This window comes from Salvia splendens, chromosome 8, assembly GCF_004379255.2.
Source record: "Salvia splendens isolate huo1 chromosome 8, SspV2, whole genome shotgun sequence".
NCBI lineage: Eukaryota > Viridiplantae > Streptophyta > Magnoliopsida > Lamiales > Lamiaceae > Salvia > Salvia splendens.
Genome location: NC_056039.1, coordinates 31658160 through 31682411, shown reverse-complemented (window position 1 = coordinate 31682411; position 24252 = coordinate 31658160). Strand labels below are relative to the sequence as shown.

Here is a 24252-nt window from a genome sequence, read left to right as displayed (position 1 = left end):
ACATGATCATCTCAGGAGAGGAGGTACTGAACTCTAGCTGAACATCTAGGCACCAAAAAATGAAAGAAATGCTGATCTCTCATTGAACCCAATAAGCGACACAGTATATCGATTCGTGGCTCCCCTGCCAAGCTTCTTTGCATCGTCCTACATCGGAAAGGTGGGGTATTATCAGTCGAGGAAAACTGGCGTACCATATTAGCATCAACACGACCAAAAGGAAAACTTACATGGAATATGTAACCAATGGTTTCATTGTAATCCAGAATCTTCTTCCATTCTCTTCCAATACTAAGCTGAACAATTTAAAGGAGAAAGACTGAGAAATCACTGAAAACCTAACAAACATGATTTCTTAAGCAAAAACAAAGGAAGCACAGCAGTGTTGGGCATCTTGATACGAAGTCATGCAGAAATCATTATCTGACTCTTTTGTGTATCTATATTGCATCATTTTTTACACTGTCTAAAAGATAGGCCAAGCGCAGCCAGGACAGAAGACTATGACACACCCTTTAAATGATCAAAATCTACACAAAAAGCTCTAATTAATCATTAAACACAAGAAAACTTTGAACAACATTTTCATGATAAAAGCACCCATTTCCACAAGAAAACTATTGAACAACATTTTCATATAAGAAATAACTCTTTCAAAATAGTCTATAACAGTTCCAACTGAGAGAGAAGTGTCAGGTTACCAAATACCAAGTATATTTTACCAAGAATTTCAATAGGGAAATTTCAATTGTATCACCAAGAATTACAAAACAAAACAATCACATTTTAAACATTACAGAATGGAGAAATAAATCATGTGATAAACCTACTATCGTACTTATAAGAGATCACAACCAAAAGAATCTACCAGGTTAAAGCAATTCAACCAGAACCATCGAGGTTACATTCTCAGACAAACCTGAACATCTTCAAAGGCAGCATTCTTTGTCCATAGAGAAATTTTCTCGTACGTTGCTCTAACATTCACAACTGCCCCACAAATTTCATCTCCATAGTAAAATTGTTCACCGATCATCGCAAGCATCTGAAATGAATCCAAAAAAGAACTAAAGTGTCAATACAATTAAGATGGAAAAGAAATTTAGACATATGTTTAACAGAGATAGATTGAAGCCAAAAATTGTCGCAATATCCCTGTAAGTCACAGTCCATTTCCCCCCGTTGGCACAAATAGGATGCTCCCACTTCGGTTCAATTCTATGTTTAAAACAGTAAAAAGCTCCAAATCCCAGCTTGCTCTGAAAGTGTTCTTGATTTGTATATACTACAAATCAAGAAAAGGAAATCGCAACGTTGGCATGGTTCACAAAAATACAAATAGCAACCAACTGCAACAAATGTTTACATTGGAGGAAAATGAAAAATTAATCGAAAATTTAATCATGCAATCAACCAAGAAAACTAAATTCATTTACTGTATTAGTACTTTTTCCTCCAATTTGATCTCTTTCATTTTCATATACAAAAACGAAACTGAAAAGGGGAGAGTGAAGGTGATTAAGATTAACACCTTGCACAATCCGGCTGACATGCTAACAAAGTCTCTAGGTAGAGACAAGTTTGATCATTGCAAGAAATTGATCAATGTTTGTGCAAGAACTGAGATGAGCCCTCAGGTGGAGAATTGTAATAATGGAGTGCTCATTTCAGTTGGAAGAAGCTCGGCTAGAAAGGAGTTCGGTAAGCTCGGCTTACCGAGCTGGAACTAGCCTGGAACTAGACGAGAAGAAGAAGGCAGAAGTCGGTAAGCTCAGCGGTAAGGAAGCTCGGTAAGGAAGCTCGGTAAGGAAGCTCGGCGTTGAGCTGGAATGAGCCGAGAAGGAAGAGTTCGGTTGTAAGCCGAGAAGGAGTTCGGTTGTAAGCCGAGGAAGGAGTTCGGTCTTGAACCGAGGAAGGAGTTCGGTCTTGAACCGAGAAGGAAGAAGCAACCTAGCCGAACTAGCCGTTGGAGCAGCAGTTAGTTAGCTGAGATGTAGCGGTTATTCTTCTTGCTTTCTTGATTCTTCTTGTAGTTAGTTAGTAGCAGTTGCTACTTGATTATAGAGCTTTAAATAGCTCACCGTGTATGTAGTTTAGAGTAGAGTTTAATCAATAAAGAGTTTTCCAGTTTTCTCTCCAAGATTATCATCTTCAATACTCAAAGTGTGAGTGTGTGTGTTTTCTGCATTGTGTGATCTCATACAACAGTGAGTGTGTGTGTGATCTTATTGAGTGTGTGAAAGCCTTGTGTGTGCGAATCCTAACAAGTGGCGCCGTCTGTGGGAAAGGGATATTGAAACTGATTTGCAGAGGATCAAACGGTTTCAGAGATGGCAGCAAGGCTTGATGCAGAAAAGTTCACAGGCAAGAATGATTATGGCCTGTGGAAGATGAAGATGAAGGCGGTTTTAATTCAACAAGGCTTGGCGGCAGTTCTTGCAAAACCAGAGGAGAAAGGAAAGGCTCCAGTGCTTGATGAAAAAGCTCAGGCAAAGATGGAGGAAATGCAGCTCAAGGCACATTCTGCAGTGATTCTGTGCCTTGGAGATAAGGTCTTGAGGGAAGTTCAAGAAGCCAAGACTGCGGTGGAGATCTTGGACAAGTTAGATGAAGTTTACTTGGCCAAATCCTTGGCTAACCGGCTGTATCTCAAGAAGAGGCTGTATGCCTATAGTTTTTCTGGAGATAGGTCCATCATTGAGCAGCTAGAGGAGTTCAACAAGATCATTGATGACCTGGGATCTGTTGATGTCAAGATCTCAGATGAGGATAAGGCCATTCTCACATTGAATGCCTTGCCTAGCTCGTATGACCAGCTAAGTGATGCAATTATCTATGGAAGAGATAAACCTATCACCTATGCAGAAGTCTATTCAGCCTTGATGGCCAAAGAACTCCAGAAGACAGCCAACAGAGGCTCTGCAAGCTCCAATGTTCAAGCTGCAGAGGCCTTGAATGTGAAGAAGTTCAAGAAGCAGAACTTCAAGAAGAAGTTTGAGGGCCCTAAACCCTCAAGTTCTGATGCTCAGAAGGAAACCAGAGCTTGCTATTGGTGCAAGAAACCTGGACATTTGAAGAAAGATTGTCATGCATGGAAGAGAAAGATGGCCTCTGAGGGACACAATCAATCTGATTGTGTGGAGAGTGCTGATCCCCCGGCTCAACTCATGAATATCAGTGATAGTGGGGTCAGTCATAGGTGGATAATGGACTCGGGGTGCAGCTTCCATATGTGCCCCAATAGAAGCTGGTTTCATGATCTTCAAGAAGCATCGGGTACGGTTGTTCTTGGTAATAACCACATTTGTCAGATCAAAGGAATAGGGAAGGTAAAGCTAAGCCTACAAGATGGCTCTATAAAGATCCTAACTGGGGTGAGGTATATTCCAGAAGTAAAGAGGAACCTCATCTCATTGGGAATGCTGGAACAGAAAGGGTTCACCATATTGATGAGTCAAGGAAAATTGTTTGTGAAATCTGGAGATGCAGTGATGATGGAGGCTGACAGAGAGCATATTCTCTATTATCTGAAGGCTAAGGCTGTTGATGGAGAAAGCAATGCAGTGTCAGATGATTCCATAATGCTATGGCACAAGAGATTGGGCCACCCAGCCGAAGGAAGCTTGAAAGAACTCATCAAGAAGGGTCTGATCTCTGGAGATTTCAACAAGATGGACCCCTGTGAGCAATGTATACTTGGAAAGGCTAAGAAGGCACCCTATCCTACAGGTATTCACTCTTCTACAGCCCCTTTAGACTACATACATAGTGATCTTTGGGGGCCTTCACCGGTGTGTTCAATTGGTGGAGGAAAGTATTATCTAGCTATCATTGATGACTATACAAGGAAGTTGTGGGTATATATTCTTAAAGAAAAATCTGAAACACTCACAAAGTTCAAGATATGGTGTAAGGAGGTTGAGCTAGAGAAGGGTAGAAGTGTTAAATGCTTAAGGACAGACAATGGCCTAGAGTTCTTGTCTGCTGAGTTTGATCTGTTTTGTAAAGAGAAGGGTATGAAGAGGCACCGGACTGTTCCTGGTAATCCTCAGCAAAATGGTGTTGTGGAAAGGATGAATAGGACAATCCTAGAGAGGGTGAGGTGCCTACTTCTTGGGTCTGGTTTGAGCAGCAGATTCTGGGGTGAGGCTGTGTATACAGCAGCCTATCTCATCAATAAATGCCCATCTACTGCCCTGAAATCTGAAACTCCTGATTACATGTGGTATGGAGCTCATAGTGACTACTCAAAATACAAGGTGTTTGGGTGTGTGGCCTATGCTCATGCTAGGCAAAGTAAGCTTGAAGCTAGGGCTCTGAAATGTATCTTGCTGGGGTATCAGAGGGGTGTTAAGGGGTATAGGCTCTGGTGTATTGAGCCCGGTAAGCAGAAGGTCTTGGTGAGTAGGGATGTGGTGTTCTTGGAGGATCAGATGCCATACCTGAAAGATAAGCTGGACTCCAGTGAAGATGAGGGTGATTTCTTCAAGGTGGAGCCTGTGGGGGTTGGCCTAGGAGCAGGTGGAGTTATTGACTCAGGGAGTGAGTCTGATTCAGATAAAGAAGAGGCTCCAACTCAGGGCAACCAGGCTGGTGAGTCTATATCAGACTCTATCAGAGACTATCAGCTTGCAAGGGACAGAGTTAGAAGAGAAACAAGGCCACCAACAAAGTTCTCTGATGTTGTGTATTATGCTCTGTGTGCAGCTGAAGGTATTGATGGTGCAGATCCACTCACATATAAAGAAGCTATGCAGAGTAAAGATAGAGAAAGATGGATTGAAGCCATGAATGAGGAAATAGAGTCTTTACTCAAGAACAAAACATGGATTTTGGTGGACAAATCCAAGCTGAATACAGATGGAAAGGAGAGGAAGCTGATCAGTTGCAAGTGGTTGTTTAAAAAGAAGGTAGAAACCACTGATAAAGACAGAATCAGGTTCAAGGCAAGGCTGGTGGCTAGAGGCTTTACACAGCAGGAGGGAATCGATTTCAATGAAGTGTTTGCACCTGTTGTGAAGCACACTTCGATTAGGATTCTATTGGCTGTGGTGAATCAGCTTGACTGAGAGCTACAACAGCTTGATGTGAAGACAGCCTTCCTCAATGGAGATCTAGAGGAAACTATCTTCATGGAACAGCCAGAGGGCTATGTGAAGATTGGAGAAGAAGGCAAGGTGTGCCTGTTACAGAAAAGTCTTTATGGACTTAAGCAAAGTCCTAGACAGTGGAATAAGAAGTTTGATGCACAGATGAAGAAGATTGGCTTCTCCAAGTCAGAATATGATGACTGCATCTACATCAAGAAGGCAGGCAGGACTCCCGTTGCCTACCTATTACTCTATGTGGATGATATGCTACTTGCAGGTCCTTCTATGACAGAAATTCAGAAAGTTAAACAAGATCTGAAGTCAAGCTTTGAAATGAAGGATCTAGGAGAGTCAAGGAAGATCCTAGGCATACATATTCAGAGAGATAGAGGCTGCAAGAAGCTGTGGATGCTGCAAACTGACTATATTGAGAAAGTTTTGCAGAGATTCAAAATGGAAAATGCAAAAGCTGCATCAACTCCTCTGTCCCAGAGTTTTAAGCTATCAAAGGAACAAGCCCCTAAAACTAAGCAAGAGGCTGATGAGATGGAGGCTATCCCTTATGCTAGTGTGGTTGGAAGTGTTATGTACACTATGATTTGTACAAGACCAGATTTGGCTCATGCTATCTCAGTGACTAGCAGATACATGGCAGACCCGGGGAAGGAGCATTGGAATGCTCTTAAGTGGATATTGAGGTACATGAAGTCAACTAAGGACTGGGGGATTGTGTTCAATGGCTGGGAAGGTGAATCTGAGGAGGTTGTGCAGGGCTATTGTGATGCAGACTATGCTGCAAACCTGGACAACAGAAAGTCCCAAACAGGTTATCTTTTCACCATGTTTGGAACTGTAATCAGCTGGAAGTCAGGGTTGCAAAGTGTTGTTGCTCTCTCAACAACAGAATCAGAGTATATAGCTCTCACTGCAGCTGTACAGGAGAGTTTTTGGATTCAGGGAGTGATTTCTGATTTTGGTTTTGACCAAAAGACAATGGTGATTCATTGTGACAGCAGCTCAGCTATGTGCTTGGCTAAACATCCGGGTTTTCATGAAAGGAGCAAGCACATAGACATAAAGTTGCATTTCATTAGAGATGAGATTGAAAAGGGGAGAGTGAAGGTGATTAAGATTAACACCTTGCACAATCCGGCTGACATGCTAACAAAGTCTCTAGGTAGAGACAAGTTTGATCATTGCAAGAAATTGATCAATGTTTGTGCAAGAACTGAGATGAGCCCTCAGGTGGAGAATTGTAATAATGGAGTGCTCATTTCAGTTGGAAGAAGCTCGGCTAGAAAGGAGTTCGGTAAGCTCGGCTTACCGAGCTGGAACTAGCCTGGAACTAGACGAGAAGAAGAAGGCAGAAGTCGGTAAGCTCAGCGGTAAGGAAGCTCGGTAAGGAAGCTCGGTAAGGAAGCTCGGCGTTGAGCTGGAATGAGCCGAGAAGGAAGAGTTCGGTTGTAAGCCGAGAAGGAGTTCGGTTGTAAGCCGAGGAAGGAGTTCGGTCTTGAACCGAGGAAGGAGTTCGGTCTTGAACCGAGAAGGAAGAAGCAACCTAGCCGAACTAGCCGTTGGAGCAGCAGTTAGTTAGCTGAGATGTAGCGGTTATTCTTCTTGCTTTCTTGATTCTTCTTGTAGTTAGTTAGTAGCAGTTGCTACTTGATTATAGAGCTTTAAATAGCTCACCGTGTATGTAGTTTAGAGTAGAGTTTAATCAATAAAGAGTTTTCCAGTTTTCTCTCCAAGATTATCATCTTCAATACTCAAAGTGTGAGTGTGTGTGTTTTCTGCATTGTGTGATCTCATACAACAGTGAGTGTGTGTGTGATCTTATTGAGTGTGTGAAAGCCTTGTGTGTGCGAATCCTAACAGAAACAAGTAACACGCCAAAATTCTCTTTCATTTACGATCCCAATTCACTGAAGAAAAGGATCACTACTCACTAGTACAACTAAATTCCCCCCCCCCCCAAAAAAAATTCAAATAGAAGTGTACCTCCAGAACTCTTCACCGGCGGAGAAGGTGCCAATCTGGCATCTCCACGCCGTATCTTTCGAATTTTCTATCGGATGATAAATTAGTTGGCAGGGATGTGTCAGCGGCGGCGGGAGGGGTGGCATGGGTTGGATATTTTAGTGTAATTGAATTAACTTATTGATCAACGTGATCATAATGAGACATTAAATAAGTTGGAAGTACGTAATGTACACTTATTTGAATTCGTTATGATTAGACGGGGTTCAGGGGCGCCCCCGAGTAGCGGGGTCCAAGGGGCAGCGCCCTTGGCTGGGGTCGAGCTGTACAGAAAATTTTTTATTTCCATTAAAGTTGCTATACAGAAAATTCATCCGGAAACGTAATTTTCGAAAGTTGAAGGACTATTTTACAATTTATTATTCCCGCAAAAAACTGTTAAAAACAGTTGTGAAACGAAGAGACGCGACTCTTCGTTTTCAGCCTCTTCTTATGATCGATTTCTGGGTTCAAAGAGGTTTACAGAATCAACGTACGAATATCTTCGAAACCTGAATTGTATCCGATCAAATATTGGTAGAACCGCCAAATTGATTTGATCTGAAAGTGTTTTCACGCCTTTCAGGATATCCAAATTGTTCACGTTTGATAATATCTCCCTAACAGCATGGCTTCTGCAGAGGTGCTCGAATCGCCGGCGATGATCTCCCCTTCACCAGTGACTGATTCCTCTCCGTCGTGATTCTTGTTCATCTCAGATGAGTTCTTTAATTCCTCTTCCATGACTGATTTCTCACTTTCTTCAACTATCGTTTTTTCTTTTTCTTTCCCGCTAATTTCTGCAGATTTTGTATATGCAGTGAGAGTAAGAGCATCTCCAATAAGCACGGACGTCAAATAGCCATCAAATAGCCTTCACACTGCCACATCATCAGCACTACAATTCTCCTGCCACATCAGCTTGCCACATCAACTGGACATCAAATAGCCCTCACATAGCCTTCACACTACCTATCCACATCACTAATAACAATTATATAATTTAATTTACAATCGTATCAACATACGAAATTTAATTTACGAGACAAATACGGGAAATTCGAATAATACTATTAAAATTTAGAAAGTACATTAATTTTAAAAAAAAGTACAATAATTTAAAAAAAGTACAAAAATTAAAGAGTGCAACATAAAACATTCAAGGATATCTCTATAAAAGAGAGACAACCTAGAATGATTTTTTCCCACATCGAATGTGGAACATAAAACATTCAAAGATATCTCTATAAAACAGAGACAACCTAGAATGATTTTTGTCCCACATCGAATGTGAAACATAAAACATTCAAGGATGTCTCTATAAGACCATCCACAATAACCGCCCAGCGACCGCCCAGCCGAGCGCCGGCACTGGGCGGTTCGCTGGGCGGTCTATTGCAGCCGCCCAGCCGCTGACTGGAGAGAGAAACCGCGCAGCGCTGGGCGGTCGGCTGGGCGGTCCTTTCGGCGCTATTGCAGCTCCCGGATCGCCCAGCGCACCGCCCAGCGCGAAAATTAATTTTTTTTTTCGAAACACTATATATACGCGCTTTGCTCGTCATTTTCATTCGCACCACTTGTTTTAACGAGTACTCTCTCTATCTTTCTTTCTGTTCAAGATCAACAACGGGAAATAGATCTCAACAACGAGCCTAGTTCCGGGAGTAGCGGGTCACAAACTCCGTCGATCCCTGTGGGAAGTGGATGGGGTCAGGTGCCCGGGTACTACAACATGTACCCATGGCAGCAGATGATGCCCGGGGCCCCAATGGGGGGGAGTCCGCCGGGGGGGTTTCCGCCGATACCGGGGTGGGTACCCGGGATGCAGATGATGCCCGGGGGAGCACCGGCGACACAGTGGACTCCGGGGGTCGTACCGGCGACACAGTGGACTCCGGGGGTCGTACCGGCTACACAGGGGACTCCTGGGGGGTCCCCGGCGACGGCGGGGGATGTCTATCGCCCTAGTTTTGATTTTTCGACTGGGTCTTCGCACACATCGACCCAAACACCCTTGGGGTTTGATAGTTTCTCCTTGGATGAGTTGGGGTTTGATACTCTCGGAGCTCCGGAGACTCTAGTTCAGGGGGGGCAGTGCCGGGGCGTGGCGCCCCAAAGAAGAAGGGCAAGAAGAAGGTCGGCGAGTCGTCGCAGCCGGGTGAGGAGGAGGTACGGAGGAGGTGGACGGACGACGAGAACGTCGCTCTCAGCAAGGCGTGGGTGAGTGTTTGCGACGATCCTCTCGTTTCGAACGAGCAAAGGATCGTCAACATGTGGGGCAAGATAGCAGTAGCCTACCAGAGATTTTGCCCGGAGGGGAGGCCCCGCAACGGGGAGGATTGCCGGAAGGGCTGGAACCGAATCAGGGCGGCAGTCTCCCGATTTTCGGGTTTGTACTCCAACGCACTCCGCATGATGAGCAGTGGCCAAACGGAGGATGACTGCAGGAGAATAGCGGAGAAAGCCTTCCCAGTGAAGGGTTTATACAAGGACTTCACCTACTGGAACTGCTATCTTGTACTGAGCGAGTCCGAGAAGTTCCGAGTAGGTGTCGACTCTGGCTGGCCGAAGAAGCAACGACTGAACTACACCGGCGATTACAGCGGCAGCAGCGGAGGTTCCCACGACCTCCCCGAGACGACGCAGGAGTTCCCCACGCCGCGTTCGGTCGGTGGCCGACCTCGCCCGATTGGGCGCAGACGCGCTCAGCAGGCGGCGAGAAGTAACGCCGGGGCTTCCCATGAGGTCCAGTCGGCATCCCCCCTTGGCCAATCCACCCAGGACCTCAAATTCTTCGCTCGCGCCCAAACACGCGCTCAGTTGATCAAGACGATGGCCGAATGGCGAGTGGCGACGGATCCCGTGGAGAAGAGCGTGCTTCAAACCTTGCTCATGAGCCTGCAGGACGAGTTGGAGGCTATACGGAGGGAGACCGGTGGCGGCGGCAGCGGCGTAGGCGGCGGAGGCGACGACGATGGTGGCGACGGAGGCGACGACGACGGAGACGAGGAGTGAATTGTCACTCTTTTTTATTAATGTATTTTTTTTAAATTAATGTACTTTTTTTAATTTATTGTACTTTTTAAAATTTTAATAGTATTATTAAACTTTTCCCGTATATGTCTCGTAAATTAAATTTCGTATATTGTGTGATTGTTAATTATGTCATTTTATATAATTGTTATTAGTGATGTGGCTGGGCTATTTATGATGTGGCTAGGCTATGGCTGGGCTATTTATGATGTGGCAGGAGGATTTTTAGTGCTGATGATGTGGCAGTGGCTGGGCTATGGCTGGGCTATTCCTATTGTGGATGGTCTAAAAGAGAGACAACCTAGAATGATTTTTGTCCCACATCGAATGTGAAACATAAAACATTCAAGGATATCTCTATAAAAGAGAGACAACCTAGAATGATTTTTGTCCCACATCGAATGTGGAACATAAAACATTCAAGGATGTCTCTATAAAAGAGAGACAACCTAGAATGGTTTCATAATTCGCAAGCCCATTAAATATATATGGGCTATTACGAATTTCTTGTATAAATTTATTTGTAAAAATTGTTTTTAAATATTAAAAACAATTTTCATAAATAAATAGTATTTTTAAATTTTTTTTTAAATTTGAATTTTTAAAATTCGAATTAAAAAAAATTCAAAATTTGACGCCGATTTGGCGCCGATCCGGGACGCACAATGGCGCCCGTGAGGATCGGCGTCGGAACCGGCGTCAGCGCGGGAATCGGCATGGCGACGCCGATTTTGACGCCGATTTCGCCCACGCCGGTTCCAATGGTTCGGCGTCAAACCGGCGTGGGCGAAAAATCGGCGTCGCGGTGGTGACGCCGGTTATTGGAGATGCTCTAAACGCTACTCTTATAAGCCCATCTATGGCCCATTATGAGGCCCGCCTAAATCAATATTTGTAGTTTTTGGGCCGAATTGTTGCTGCATCTTCATATTAATGTTTCTATTTTTTTGGTAAAATACTAGGACTAAAATGATTTCAATTGATGGATTAGTAATTTTTTTTTATTATGAAAAATTACAAAATGACTCATAACTTCATATTATGAAGGAATGTTTTTCCGTTGAGCTTCCTAGAGAAGAAATCTTTGACATACTGCTCCATTTTCAAGCGCCTGAAAACCGGCTGCTGCTTCATCAACATGGAAGGCGAGGGACCCACTTCGGCTTCGTATTTGCAGCTGAAAAACATAGCTATCGCCATTCTCTCACTCTCCGAATTCACGGTTGCCCTGTGCTCGATACTCTTATAAACTCCATTGCTCACTATCTGTGTAGTTATAAATGAGACATTTAATGACGAACAAATGAAACATTAGATTTGGCATTAGTGCTAATGCCTAATAACAAACCTCAAGGATGTCTCCTATATTGACGACAAAGGCGTCAGGCAAGAATTGGACGGGGATCCAGACTCCGTCCTTCTTGACCTGCAGGCCTTGGACGCCGTTAACTTGGAGGAGGATGGTGATCCCGGTGGCGTCCGAGTGGGGCGTCAGCCCTATCACCTTCTCCGGCTGGGGGCACGGCGGGTAGTATGTCATCCGCAGTGACTGCATCCCGTCGTCGAACATCTCCTCTGCCTCTGTCTCCTCCATCTCCAGAGACTCTGCCATCACTGCGAATATTGCTTTCGACAACTTCTGGAGCTCAGAAATGTACGTTTCTAAGGTTTCTCTGCATAGAGTAGTTCAAGCAGGAGTCAGATGCATAAGCATAGCCATGATATTTTGTCAAATTCTGGTTCATTTTGTGACTTTAAACAAAAAAATAAAGTTTGATTTCTTTGAAATTAGCCCAGGCCAAATATATTATTGTGCTCCTAGTTTTTCTTTCAGACAATGTTACTTCTGTATATAAATAGACAGTATCGTTTAACTCACCGACAGTGCCATCAACTTAATTTTCTGGCTGTCGTATCAGTTACAATTTCACCAAAAAATTTCATTGTGAAATAATTTCGAACAAGTCCAAACTTAATTGTTTTTTCAGTTGACTTTTAATGTCACGGGACGTGTGAGAAGTCTACTAAAATCAATGATTTTTTCAGCAATTTGGTCAAAGACTAATAATAAACGACTATCAAGATGCTACGGTCGAGGAATGAAATTTGCGAGATTGAAAAAGTCAAAAGTATCAAGCTATCGAGGAATGAAATTTGTGAGATTGAAAAAGTAAAAAATATCAAGCACCCCCAGATTAAAAATAATGGTGCGTGTGTTGACCTAGGGTAGAGTTATTAATGTCCGAGACCTGTACCTCGACTTTTCAATTTATGTTTATTTATACTAGTATGGACCTGAATGATGAAGGGAGCTGGGGAAAGAGATGAGGTTTGCGGAGATGGAGAGGGTTGGTGATCATGTAGAATCTGTCCGACCAATCAACTTTTTCATCGTCACCAACAGCTATCTTTTGACCGTAGCCTTCAAATTCGCCATCCTTGATCTTGTATTTCAACTTCTCTTCCAATGGAAGATTGTAGAATTCTTTGATTTCATGCTTCATTTTATCCATCAATGAAGTGTCCACTCCATGATTCACTAGCTGCACATATATTAATATATTGAAAATTAATTATATATAGGAAATTAACAAAAATTTTGCATTAGAAAAACAGAAGAAAGATTGCAAAACCTGAAATATGCCCCACTCAGAGCATGCTGAGTAAAGCTTCTGGAGTTGGGGATTTTTTGTTTCTTGGTCGAGCAAACTTTTCATGTCAAGAACCGGGATTTCTGCGTCTGAGGAAGAAATTTCCTCAGACGAGTGTGAAATCGGGCCTTCTTGATCTACAATGAACCGCGTTGGAATCTCATGAATTGGCTTCTTAACCATTTCTTGAATGCTCATTTCCTTTTCTAGCTAACTCAAATGTAGATTATATGTGTGTGTAGTTATTATGTGTAATGGTGAGATGTGAAGGAAGTATTTAAAGGCATGTAAATTCTATGTGATCAGCTGAAATCGTAGCAATTTTGATTTTGTGAATCTTGAATAGTACTAATTTAATTAAAGTAGATGATAATACCAGGATATTAAAAGAAGAAAATGATTAAGCACGTCAAACTATGATTTGATTTCGCCTAAGTTGCTGAAAAATATACTACTATATCAACAACTGGATGAATTGTATATTAATATGTCATGTGCATGCAGTTAATGTGGCTTCAATTAATTAACAAGAGTATTAGGCTGGGATAGCAATTTAATATTTTAAGGTTGATTCAATATTTTCGTTAGTTAGTTTACTCTAATGTTTGGGGTTCTGCACCGATTTAGGGGAGGGTCGGGGATAATTTAAATAGCTTATGCTATTTTGTAGCTTGGCGAAGACGTTCCGATTGCGATGAGGATTTCCATTTTACAGATGTATATCACGATTAGGTCGTAACAGAGCTTACATCATTCTAGAAAGCTTTAAGAAGCTAGAAGTAACTTTTTGAAGGTTGGGAAACATAAATCAAATAGCTGATCATATCCAATTGTTACATATAATTATGACGATCATCAACTTCTATTTATGAAAGTCGTATGGAGGCAAGTGCTACTTATTTAATATTGTCAAATTGACTCAAACCAACTTTTTACTTATTTACTTATTTATTTTATTTTATTTTATTTTATTTGTAGTTGTTGTCCTCTCCTTATAATATTTATTTAAGTTACGTTTGGTGAAAATGATATACATGATTTTGATCTATTACTTCATTTTTGGGACCAAAGCATTTAAATTTCAGCTGCCGTGTCAAAGCGTCGTGCTGATAATGAGAGCAATAAGCCAATAATGCTTTTTCCGATTTTTTTGCATTTTCCTTGAGGGGATATTTTGTTCCTAAATGGACTAAACATTTCTGTTTTATTTTATATAGTACTTACAAATGAAAGTGATCTCTGTACAAAACGTAGGCCATATGAGATTTGCCAATCTAATGATCAATAATTACTTAAAAATACAGAAAATCATTATTAATCAGTTTTAGATTATTTAATAAAATTCAGGTCTGAAGTCATTTTTAGATCACTTAGGTCACCCGTACTAAAATGACCTAAATATAAACTAACAATGACCCAAAATTATTTGATTCTGCGTTGGTATTAAGATTGAATTTTGCATAGATGATATACCATCTAACAATTTATTTTAAATGAGAGAACTTAACAAACACTAAAATATTATTTTAAAGTCAGTGTATTTACAATATTTTCGCCATTCATATGATAAGGATCCTAATTAAATTAGTACTCATCCACCAAGAAAATGAACCCACACATCATAAAATTACAAAATTGAATGGCCAAAAATGGTCCTCCCTTGTTATTTCAAATATAGGTTGTCCCCTCTCCATATATATTAAATCTATGTGATTAGATCTCGTTAAGATCATGTTACCTATATTTTAATTAGGTGATATATTTATTTTGAATTTGATAGCCTGTATTTTTAAATTATGTCATTAATTTTACAAATTACTCATTTTTGTTTGTTATTCGGTCATCTTTATGCTATGCTATAAATTAATGACACGTATTTTGTAAAATTAATCCTAACAAATAAATGAGGCAAGTAGAGTTCCATTCTTCTTTGAGGCATTTATGCATATTTCCCTTAACACATATTTATATTTATACCCTATACATTTGATCGTGTAAGTACTAATTAAGTAGCCTATTCTTCTTACAACTTAATTAAGATTAAATTGATTATTACATCCATCATAAATATTTTATTAGTGGAGTAAGGAAGATTTATGAGATAATTCATAATTGAGTTTATAGTACTCCCTCCGTCCCTGACTACTTGCACTTATTTCCTTTCTGGTCCCAAGTTATTTGCACTCTTTCCATTTTTAGTAAAAATTATCACCTACAGCCGCAATTGTTGACTTTGCTATACACTCATTCCTTAATCTCCGTGCCGAAAAGGAAATGTGCGAGTAATCCGGGACGGAGGGAGTATTACATTTATGGAGTAGTATTTTTCTTAAGAGTTGTTATATCAATGTAATTGTACTAGTGGTTCACCTATTTAGTAGGTGGAGTAACTATTTATGTGAAAACCGTGTGCTTAAAAGTCACGAGTTATCGCAATATCATCAGCAGCATGTTCAATTGTTCATATTAATGTTTTCCCGCAAAATTCAACTTCCCATATTCATGAAATTGACAGCCTAACTAACATTACAAAAATAGTAGTAACAAAAGGTTATCGAAGACAATCGATTAAATATGTCCAAATGGATATGACACTCATTTTAAACTAATAAGCAAAAAAGTTATTCATTAATGAACATTTTTAATCAAACAATTTTACATATAATCCTTTGTACCACCACTCAAAGTGTTATATATTTTTTAAAATAAATACATTATTTTATCATTTCTTCATCTAATTTATTCTCTATTAGTACATTACTATTTCTTTTCAGTTTTTCGATTTTTCCATATAATTTTGATTTTTTCGGTTTAGTTCGGTTTTTGATTTTTTGAGTTTAGTTCGGTTGAGTAAAAAACTGAATTGAAACCCGAATACTTAGTCCTAAAGTGTAACTTTCTAGAAGAGATTAGGTGGTTTGATTTTATTTAGGCGAGAAGGGAATTCCAAAAATACAAACACCCATATATATATATATATAATCGCCGGCCACTACGATTACGTGTTCCTTTTGGCCTTACTCTTCTTCACCTAACAAGCCAAACTTTCTACTCCACTTGAGAGAGAGATAGAGAGAGAATGGAATCGCTAGGGAGTTCACTGAAGGTTCCCATCGTCCAAGAACTCGCAAAGGAGAAACCGGCGGCTGTTCCGGCAAGATACATTCGCAGCGGCGATGATAATCTCACCCTCACCCCCTCCCATCCCCCACCGTCATCTCACATCCCTATCATCGACATGCACAAGCTCTTCCACCCCGATTCTTCCGATTCCGAGCTCACAAACCTCCACGCTGCTTGCCAACAATGGGGCTTCTTCCAGGCACGTTCCCTTTTCTGTTAGTGTCCCTTGAATATGTATTGTTTGCCGCTAGTTAAACGGGGTCTCGCAGGACGTATAGTAAACACAACGTTGGTGAACCACGTAAATCTGTGTCTCTTTACATGTCTGTTCGTCATGATTACACTATTACTCTATTCTGCCACTACATTTTCCCCCAAATTTCATATCAAAATCAATTACTACAATAATTTCACAATTTGTTACAGTTGATCAATCACGGAGTGGAATCGTCGACAATCGAGAAGATGAAGTCGGAAATCGAGAATTTCTTCAACCTCCCGGCGGAAGAAAAGGACGAATTCCGGCAGCAGGCGGCGGACGTGGAGGGCTACGGCCAAGCCTTCGTCGTCTCGGAAGAGCAGACGCTCGACTGGGGCGACATGTTCTTCGTGACGACGCTGCCGCCTCATTTGAGGAAGCCGCATTTGATTCCGAAGCTTCCGGCTGCGTTCAGGGATTCGATTGAAGGTTACGCGGCGGAGCTGAAGAGTCTGGCGATGAAGATTTTGAGGTTTATGGCGAAGGGTTTGGGGATGGAGGTGGAGGAGATGGAGGCGCTGTTCGAGGAAGGGGCGCAGTCGATGAGGATGAACTACTATCCGCCGTGTCCGCAGCCGGAGCTCGTCGCCGGACTCTGCCCCCATTCCGACGCCGTGGGGCTGACGATTCTGCTGCAGGTTAATGAAATGGAAGGCCTTCAGATTAAGAAAGATGGAGTTTGGATTCCGGTTTCGCCACTCCCGGATGCATTCGTCATCAATATCGGCGACATTTTAGAGGTATACTCTTCCATAAAAAATAATTTAATTACAAGTACTATGAATTTGGTAGTTTATTCCAATGTTAAAAAAGGGATATTGTAACTTAATACCCCAAAAATTTTAAAATAGCAATAATTTTAATTAAAAAATTAGTAAAATACTAAAATATAGTGATGGAAATGAAAAAGTGATTGAAATATTGTTAGTAAGTAGGAGTCTTATATTATTATAGTGCGAAAAAAGTTTTCTAAATGGAAAATTTCTAATATTAAGGGATTAAAATTAAAATAGAAACGGTCTTTATTTATAAAGTATGTGAATAGAATTATTGACTTTGACTTGTATATAAATGATAGATTTGACAAATATATGCATTAAATGTATTACAAATCGTAAATGCATTAAATGTATTTTAAATGTATTAAGTACTACTCCCTAGTTTCATAATTCATGTCACACTTTTCTGATTAGATTTATCTTATAAAAGATGTCATATTTCATATTTTGAACAAACGTTTTCTCACACATTAATATAAATATATTATTTTCTCTCTCCAGCTAACACACAAAATAATATCTCCTAAATTCTTGTGTCATTCCCCAAGTATATCATCTATTATGGGACAGGAAGTACCAAATTGATAAATACTTTTGAATATAAGACGTGGATGGAGATATAAACTCAATTTTTTGTCTCACGTCACTGCAAAAAATTTATCTTTTAGAGACATAAAAATTGAGACGCAATTACTAGCGTTTGAATTTTTTTTAAAATTAACCATAATTTAGAACAATAGAAAGCATCTATAAATTGATGGCAAATTATCTTAATCTTTTATTTTTTTAGGATGCTTCTAATTGTGTTCCCTAATTTTAGTAGGGACACTAACAATAAGGACACCTTATGAAGTGTTGGTGGATAATTAGACACACAAATTAGCGTCCTTAATGACATTAAAAAATTAGCGTCCTTAATAACATTAAAAGTGTCATTATCCGATTTTTTTTGGTTGTAGTGCGTTATACGTGGTTTCATTCAAATCAAGATCGTGCGGACAATTGTGAATAATAAACTTCACGATTTATTTTATCAAATTTATAAATTGTAAAACAGACGACAATTTAGCTAAAATTCAAAATATTTCTAATAATTAACCTTTTAATAATATACCCCATAGTAATGAGTCAAAAGTCGAAATTTGGATTTGGTATGTCCTAGTTTAGGAGTGTGGTTGGACTTGGAGTATTATTTTAGGAAATGAATCATACATTCTCATATTTTATTTAATTGTGCAGATTATAACGAACGGTGCTTACCCGAGCATCGAGCATCAAGCGACGGTGAATAGGGACAAGGAGAGGCTTTCGATTGCCACATTCCTCAGCCCCAAACTGGAAGCCCATATAGGTCCAGCGCCAAGCCTTGTGGGCCCCAAAACTCCGGCAAAATTCAAGACTATTGCTGCACTTGATTATTTCAAAGGATTGTTTTCACAGGAGCTCAATGGAAAGTCATATCTACAAACCATGAGGATTTAATTAGAGTCATAATATTCTTATTGATTTGCTACACTTTCATAATATTGAATTCTAATCAATGTTGTGTTGGAGTCTAAAGTCTATTGTGATTTGTGAGCTTAGATAGTACTTGCCTATACTTGAAATAACTCCGAAATAAACTGTAATGAAATGTGAAATTTCTTAACCTTATAGGTATGCTTTTGAATATTCAATATTAATTAATGTTGTGTTGAAGTTGAACATGACTGTTTCTAGAAATAAAATGTGAAATTTCTAACTCACCTAAGTTTAGTATTGTCGGAAGAGTTATGAGAACAATTAATCCCATCCTAACAAACACTAGTATAATATTAGATTAAGATTTAAGTAGTGAGGAAAAATAAGGCTTAGGATGACACACTTACGATTTACTAAAAATATAAACACAAAACAGTACTGTACTATAAAAAAGAATGACATATTCATCAGTTCACATTTAAAATCACTGTGAAGTTGCATGAAGAGCAACCAAGGATGCATAGACTCCCTCTTCAATCTTCATCAGCACCTCATGCTTTCCCTTCTCACAGATAACTCCGTTCTTCACCACCGCAATGGCATCCGCCCCCATTATCGTCGTTAGGCGATGCGCCACCACAACTGTGGTTCTGTTCACCATCACTCGCTCTAACGCATCCTGCACTATCCTCTCCGACTCAGCATCCAGCGCGCTTGTTGCCTCATCAAGAAGAAGGATCTTGGGGTCCTTCAGTATTGCTCGAGAAATGGCAATCCGTTGCTTCTGGCCACCTGATAACTGCATGCCTCTCTCCCCAACACCAGTGTCATAGCCATTAGGCAATGCGGAGATGAAGTTGTGAGCATTGGCTGCTTTCGTGGCATTGATGATCTCTTCTTCTGTCACCTCTCCACTTTTACCATACACGATGTTGGCTCGGATTGTGTCGTTGAAAAGCACCGGCTCCTGGCTCACCAGCCCCATCTGTTGCCTTAGCCAACTAAGCTTCAACCTCCTAAGTTCCACTCCGTCCATTAAAATTTGGCCTGAGTCAGGATTGTAAAACCTCTCTATCAGCGCGATGACAGTTGATTTTCCACTGCCGCTCTCTCCAACTAGAGCAACTGTCTGTAAAAGGAAGGATCAGTTTTAAACAGATGCATAGAGAAACACACATTTGAGAGGGAAGTGAGAGATATACCTTGCCAGAAGGTATGGATAGGCATAAATCTCTGAAGATTGGAATGTCAGGCCGTGTGGGATACTTGAAACTCACATGTAGAAGATGAATCTCACCACGAACACTAGTCAATGTTATACCTTCCTCTTTGCTTGAATCAATCTTAGGTTCGCTGTCAAGCAGCTCAAATATAGAGGCAGCAGAATCTTTCACTTTGTTGACATCTGGAGCTGTAGCGCTAGCTTGAGAGATTCCAGTCGCGGACATGGTTAAGGCGAAGAAAACCTGATCCAAGTATACCAAACACACATGAACAACCACAGTTCACAAGAAAAGATTTAACTAGAGTAGGTGTTTGTGAATATTATTATCACCTTGAATACTTCTCCGAATGATGCTCTACCATCTTGAATAAGAAGAGATCCGACATAGAAACAGAAGGCCTGCGTGCAGTAGAGCACCAACGAACCAACGCCAAAACCTGCACCACTAACAACTCCGAGCCTGACTCCTTGCTTCAGAGGACCCTCACATTTCTTCTTGTACATCTTCATCACCTTGTCCTCAGCGTTGAACGAAGCCACTGTTCTGATACTGCTAACAGCGTCGTTTGCTATTTGACTAGCCTCTTCATACATTACCTGCACAAACATTTCATTAAAAAACTTGGCAGTAATTTTTTTCATTTATATTTATTCATGAATCGAGTAGTGAAGAAACCTTTGCATCAGCAGAGAAGCCTTTGTAGAATCTCATCTGCAAGAATCCTTGCATTCCAACGAGAGGCAGGACGAGTAGGATTATGATGGCCAGCAACCAGTTAGCAGTGAAGGCAATGACGAGACCTGCTATGCAGGTGGATATATTTTGGGCGATTAGTCCCAAAGCATCCCCCACCAGGCTTCTAACAGTGGCGGCATCACCTGATAATCTAGCTCCAATTGCTCCACTGCAGAAACACAAAACCAACCATTACAAACACACACCAAAACAGAAAAAGATGTGTATAACTTCATTAGAATCCGACAAACCTTGAGTTTGCAGGATCATCAAACCAACTGATCTCTTGGTGAACGACCTTCTTGAACGACATAGAACGAATCCTTTGAATCAATTTACCACCTGCAACTCCAAAGAAGTAATTCTGTACGGGAAGGGCCAGCAGAGTAGTGAGGCCTAGCACAACCATCATCAGTCCCCAGAATATGGAATCATTCCCGAGCTGATTTGGAGGTTCGAAGAAGATTTTGATAGCTGTTGACAGCAGAAGACCGAACATAGGGAAAACTAACCCTTGCACTCCTGCACCTACACATCCAAGTATCAAATATGGTGCTTCGGGTTTGTTCATAGATGCTAGCCGTCTGATAGAAACTTTGCTGCGTCTCTTCAATGTGCTTTCATCAGGCTGTTCGATCTCGTTTTCTACAGGCTGGATCTCGCGTATGTCAAAGTTAGGAAGACCGTAAAGTGAGAATGAATGCCTTGATGAGTCATTGCCCGTGGATTTGCGTATGGAAAAACTGTGTCTTTCAGATCTGCTCAAGCTTCCCTCAGATATGCTCAAGCGTATGTCAGAGCCTTGAAGGATAATTTCTTGACCAGTAGTACTAGTTTGAGTAGCCCTTTCTTGCATCCGAACAAGCTGCGCATAAGCTCCCTCAGGATCTGTCATCAGTTCATCATGTGTGCCTAAAATTAAAAATGTTAGTTTGTGAATATGGGATCAAGACTGTGAAATTATAAATGAATGTACCTTTCTCTACCAGCTTCCCGACATGCACAACAGCTATCATATCAGCATTCCTAATAGTTGTCAAACGATGCGCAACCACCACTGTTGTACGGTTTCTCATTACATTCTCTAGCGCTTCCTGAACTGTTCGTTCTGATTCAGCATCCAGAGCGCTCGTTGCTTCATCAAGAAGGAGAATTCTGGGATCTTTCAGAATGGCACGAGCAATTGCAATTCTCTGCTTCTGACCCCCAGAGAGCTGGGTGCCATGTTCTCCCACCATTGTATCAAGACCCTGCAATTTTAAAGCCTGTCATTCCCTAAACCATTTTGGAAAAGCATGCTAAAAAATATTAAGGCAAATGAAGAATTGTATCTTTCCTGTGGCAACTTGTCGATGAACCTAGCAGCATTAGCAAGCTGAATAGCCCTTCGTATCTCTTTTTCCGTTGCATCTTCTTTTCCGTATAGTATGTTCTCCATAATGGAGGTTGCAAATAAGATAGGCTCCTGGCTCACAAGTCCAATCTTTCCCCTGATCCATTTCAGCTTCAACTTCTTCAAGTTAACACCATCAATCAGTACTTCTCCAGCTTCAGGATCATAAAACCTCTCCACCAAGCTAATCACTGTTGATTTCCCACTTCCACTCTGCCCAACCAAGGCAGCAGTCTTCCCACTAGATATGGACATTGAGAATCCTTGAAATATCTGAACTTCTGGCCTTGCTGGATATCTGAAATACACATCTTTTAGCTCAATGTCACCTTTGATATCTTCCAACACAATCCCATCACAATCAGCATCAATTTTTGGTTTACGCTTGATGGTCTCAAACATCTTGTACGCGGCAGCTTGACCTGCTGCAAACGCATTTACACATGGAAAAGTCTGGCCAATTGCTCTGGTGAAGAAGCATAAATCCTAGTTAGCATAATTTGGCATTCAAATGGAAAACAAGAAATTAAGTTAATACAACTTACATTCCCCCTGTCATGACGGACATGATAACATTAACAACTTTCCCTCCACTGTATCCTTCGGTTATAATCAGCTTGCCTCCATACCAAACAGCAAGTCCATATGTGGAGAAGATAAAAAACAACATGCAGCCAAATCCCGTGCCCGAAGCTAGCCCTTGTTTCAAAGTAGCCTTGTAAGCAATAACAAGTTTGCTGTCATATTTCTCCATGGCTTGTTTCTCACTAGTATAGGATTGAACCTACGAGAATTAGCAGCAAATTTTTCTTGAGAACGAAGAAACAATTGATTGAATACACAGCATCAAAATTCTAAAGCATACCGTCCTAATAGCTCCAACTGTTTGTTCAACTACATTTCCAGCCTCAGCATATGCAGCTTGTCCAAGGCTCGCCATCTTCCCCATGAGTATAGCCGTAGTTGCTCCTGCTACACCAAGAGCAGGTATGCACGTACACAAGACGAGCGCCAGGCGCCATCCTCTACAGAAAGCAATAATAAAGCCACCAAAGAATGTCGAAGAAAATTGAATGAATTTTCCCACCTGAGATGTTCACCTTATAATTAGAATCCTTGCCTTACATAGCCTTTCACATAAAAGGTATAGTAGCCTAACTTAAGAGCTTACTTTTTCACCCATGGTGTCTTGAATGAGAATCGTATCGCCAGACATTCTCTCAATGATCTCTCCTGTTGATGTTTGAGTATCAAAGAACTCTATATCTTGCCTCAATATAGTTTTCAAGTATAGCCCTCTTATCCGAGCCGCCTGCCTTTCTCCGGTTACCATCCAACACCCCATCTCTGTTCATGATTTCCATCACCACATTATGAAAAGAAACTAAAGTTGCAATGGAATTCAAACGCAGGAAACAAAGGATGTACTCACGTAGAAGTGAAGCAACGCCAGTACCGATGCCCAGGTACACCAATTTCAGCGATACCTGCAAATTTGAGTGCATCGCTTCAATCAACTTGTACAGATACGAAAATTGGATTCGATCGATCCTAAAAAGGGGCAAACAAGCTATTAATCGAAACAACTCGATTCAATTCCCGCCCAATATCATTCGAAAACATTCAAAATTTTAATCAAAATTCTCTAAGTCTGATTTCAACATTAATTTGGAAGAAACTCGGCTGCATGAAATCCACAAAACAGAAAATTCAACAAAGTTAGTAACAAAAAACAATGTCGCAAATCGATCACCTTCGTAACTACATGCACAACAGTTGATCGATCACCTCCGCCGAAAGCATCCACCAACTCGCCGAAAATAAGCGTCATGAGCGGCTGCGACACACCATTCCCGACGGCGGAGATTGCGCCGACCACTATTAGAAGTATGTCAAGCTTGTCTGCAAAGGAAAACAGTTTATAAAACGGCACTTTCTCATCCTCTTTCTTCTCAGGTGGAGTCGCCGGTGCAGGCGCCGGCGCCGGCGCCGATGAATCGGCTGTCATTATAATCTATAAACAGAAAACTACGAAACGCTTCTAATGCGAAACAATTATCGAATTGTGATATCAGAAATGAATCGTATTATAATCTCTAACTCGAGTGATTAGTGGATGGATTAATGGCTTATACAGCCGTCATTATATAGTAATCTGATCATCTCCTTTTTAATAGCTTTTTTTACTTCTAGAAGTTCATCTGAATTTACTTCACTTAAATTAGAATAATTTGGAAAAGAAAAATAATCCCATTTTTATCATGTGAAAATTTGGTATAAAAGCAATGGTCATTCAATACTAAATCTTCACTCCTAATTTTGGAGTTTCTAGAATGCATTTTTCAAAAAACTTGTTACCTAAAATTTATATTTAATTCAAAATATTTTAGGCAATATGTTGGGATTTTGTGTATTGTACAAGTTAAGTTTTTTAAATATGGAATAAAAAAAGGTTAATATACATGAAATTAAATGCATTACCGTTC

At 40.7% G+C, this 24252-nt stretch overlaps 3 protein-coding genes and 1 pseudogene across 3 annotated transcripts; 1 reads left to right on the top strand and 3 right to left on the bottom strand.

Moving 5' to 3' along the window:
- Positions 1–45: 45 nt before the first annotated feature.
- Positions 46–7850, bottom strand: LOC121746083 (annotated as a pseudogene).
- A 3268-nt stretch (positions 7851–11118) lies between these two features.
- Positions 11119–13100, bottom strand: LOC121743845 (codeine O-demethylase-like). The gene is made up of 4 exons (XM_042137223.1): positions 12773–13100; positions 12435–12682; positions 11488–11812; positions 11119–11405 (listed from the first exon to the last, which is right to left on the bottom strand). Exons 1-4 carry the CDS (start codon positions 12986–12988, stop codon positions 11166–11168), a joined length of 1029 nt encoding a protein of 342 aa, XP_041993157.1. The 5' UTR covers positions 12989–13100; the 3' UTR covers positions 11119–11165.
- Positions 13101–15784: 2684 nt separating this feature from the next.
- LOC121745375 (protein SRG1-like) lies at positions 15785–18599 on the top strand. Its single transcript, XM_042139247.1, has 3 exons — positions 15785–16112; positions 16340–16912; positions 18191–18599. The coding sequence occupies exons 1-3, from the start codon at positions 15870–15872 to the stop codon at positions 18431–18433; spliced, it is 1059 nt and encodes a 352-aa protein (XP_041995181.1). The 5' UTR covers positions 15785–15869; the 3' UTR covers positions 18434–18599.
- Positions 18600–18745: 146 nt separating this feature from the next.
- LOC121745413 (ABC transporter B family member 9-like) lies at positions 18746–23883 on the bottom strand. Its single transcript, XM_042139305.1, has 12 exons — positions 23520–23883; positions 23199–23253; positions 22938–23113; positions 22632–22853; positions 22312–22550; positions 21710–22232; positions 21350–21623; positions 20625–21285; positions 20314–20542; positions 19968–20234; positions 19615–19878; positions 18746–19541 (listed from the first exon to the last, which is right to left on the bottom strand). The coding sequence occupies exons 1-12, from the start codon at positions 23772–23774 to the stop codon at positions 18897–18899; spliced, it is 3810 nt and encodes a 1269-aa protein (XP_041995239.1). The 5' UTR covers positions 23775–23883; the 3' UTR covers positions 18746–18896.
- Positions 23884–24252: the final 369 nt, after the last annotated feature.

Coding starts and splice junctions, on each gene's coding strand:
- LOC121743845 (XM_042137223.1), bottom strand. CDS start 12,988: ATGAGCATTCAAGAAATGGTTAAGAAGCCAATTCATGAGATTCCAACG. Junction 12,683..12,772: donor CTGAGTGGGGCATATTTCAG/GTTTTGCAATCT, acceptor ATATATGTGCAG/CTAGTGAATCATGGAGTGGA. Junction 11,813..12,434: donor CAGCTCCCTTCATCATTCAG/GTCCATACTAGT, acceptor TACTCTATGCAG/AGAAACCTTAGAAACGTACA.
- LOC121745375 (XM_042139247.1), top strand. CDS start 15,870: ATGGAATCGCTAGGGAGTTCACTGAAGGTTCCCATCGTCCAAGAACTC. Junction 16,113..16,339: donor AACAATGGGGCTTCTTCCAG/GCACGTTCCCTT, acceptor AATTTGTTACAG/TTGATCAATCACGGAGTGGA. Junction 16,913..18,190: donor ATATCGGCGACATTTTAGAG/GTATACTCTTCC, acceptor TTAATTGTGCAG/ATTATAACGAACGGTGCTTA.
- LOC121745413 (XM_042139305.1), bottom strand. CDS start 23,774: ATGACAGCCGATTCATCGGCGCCGGCGCCGGCGCCTGCACCGGCGACT. Junction 21,286..21,349: donor CGGGAAGCTGGTAGAGAAAG/GTACATTCATTT, acceptor TTTTAATTTTAG/GCACACATGATGAACTGATG. Junction 20,235..20,313: donor GCTTCTCTGCTGATGCAAAG/GTTTCTTCACTA, acceptor ATGTTTGTGCAG/GTAATGTATGAAGAGGCTAG.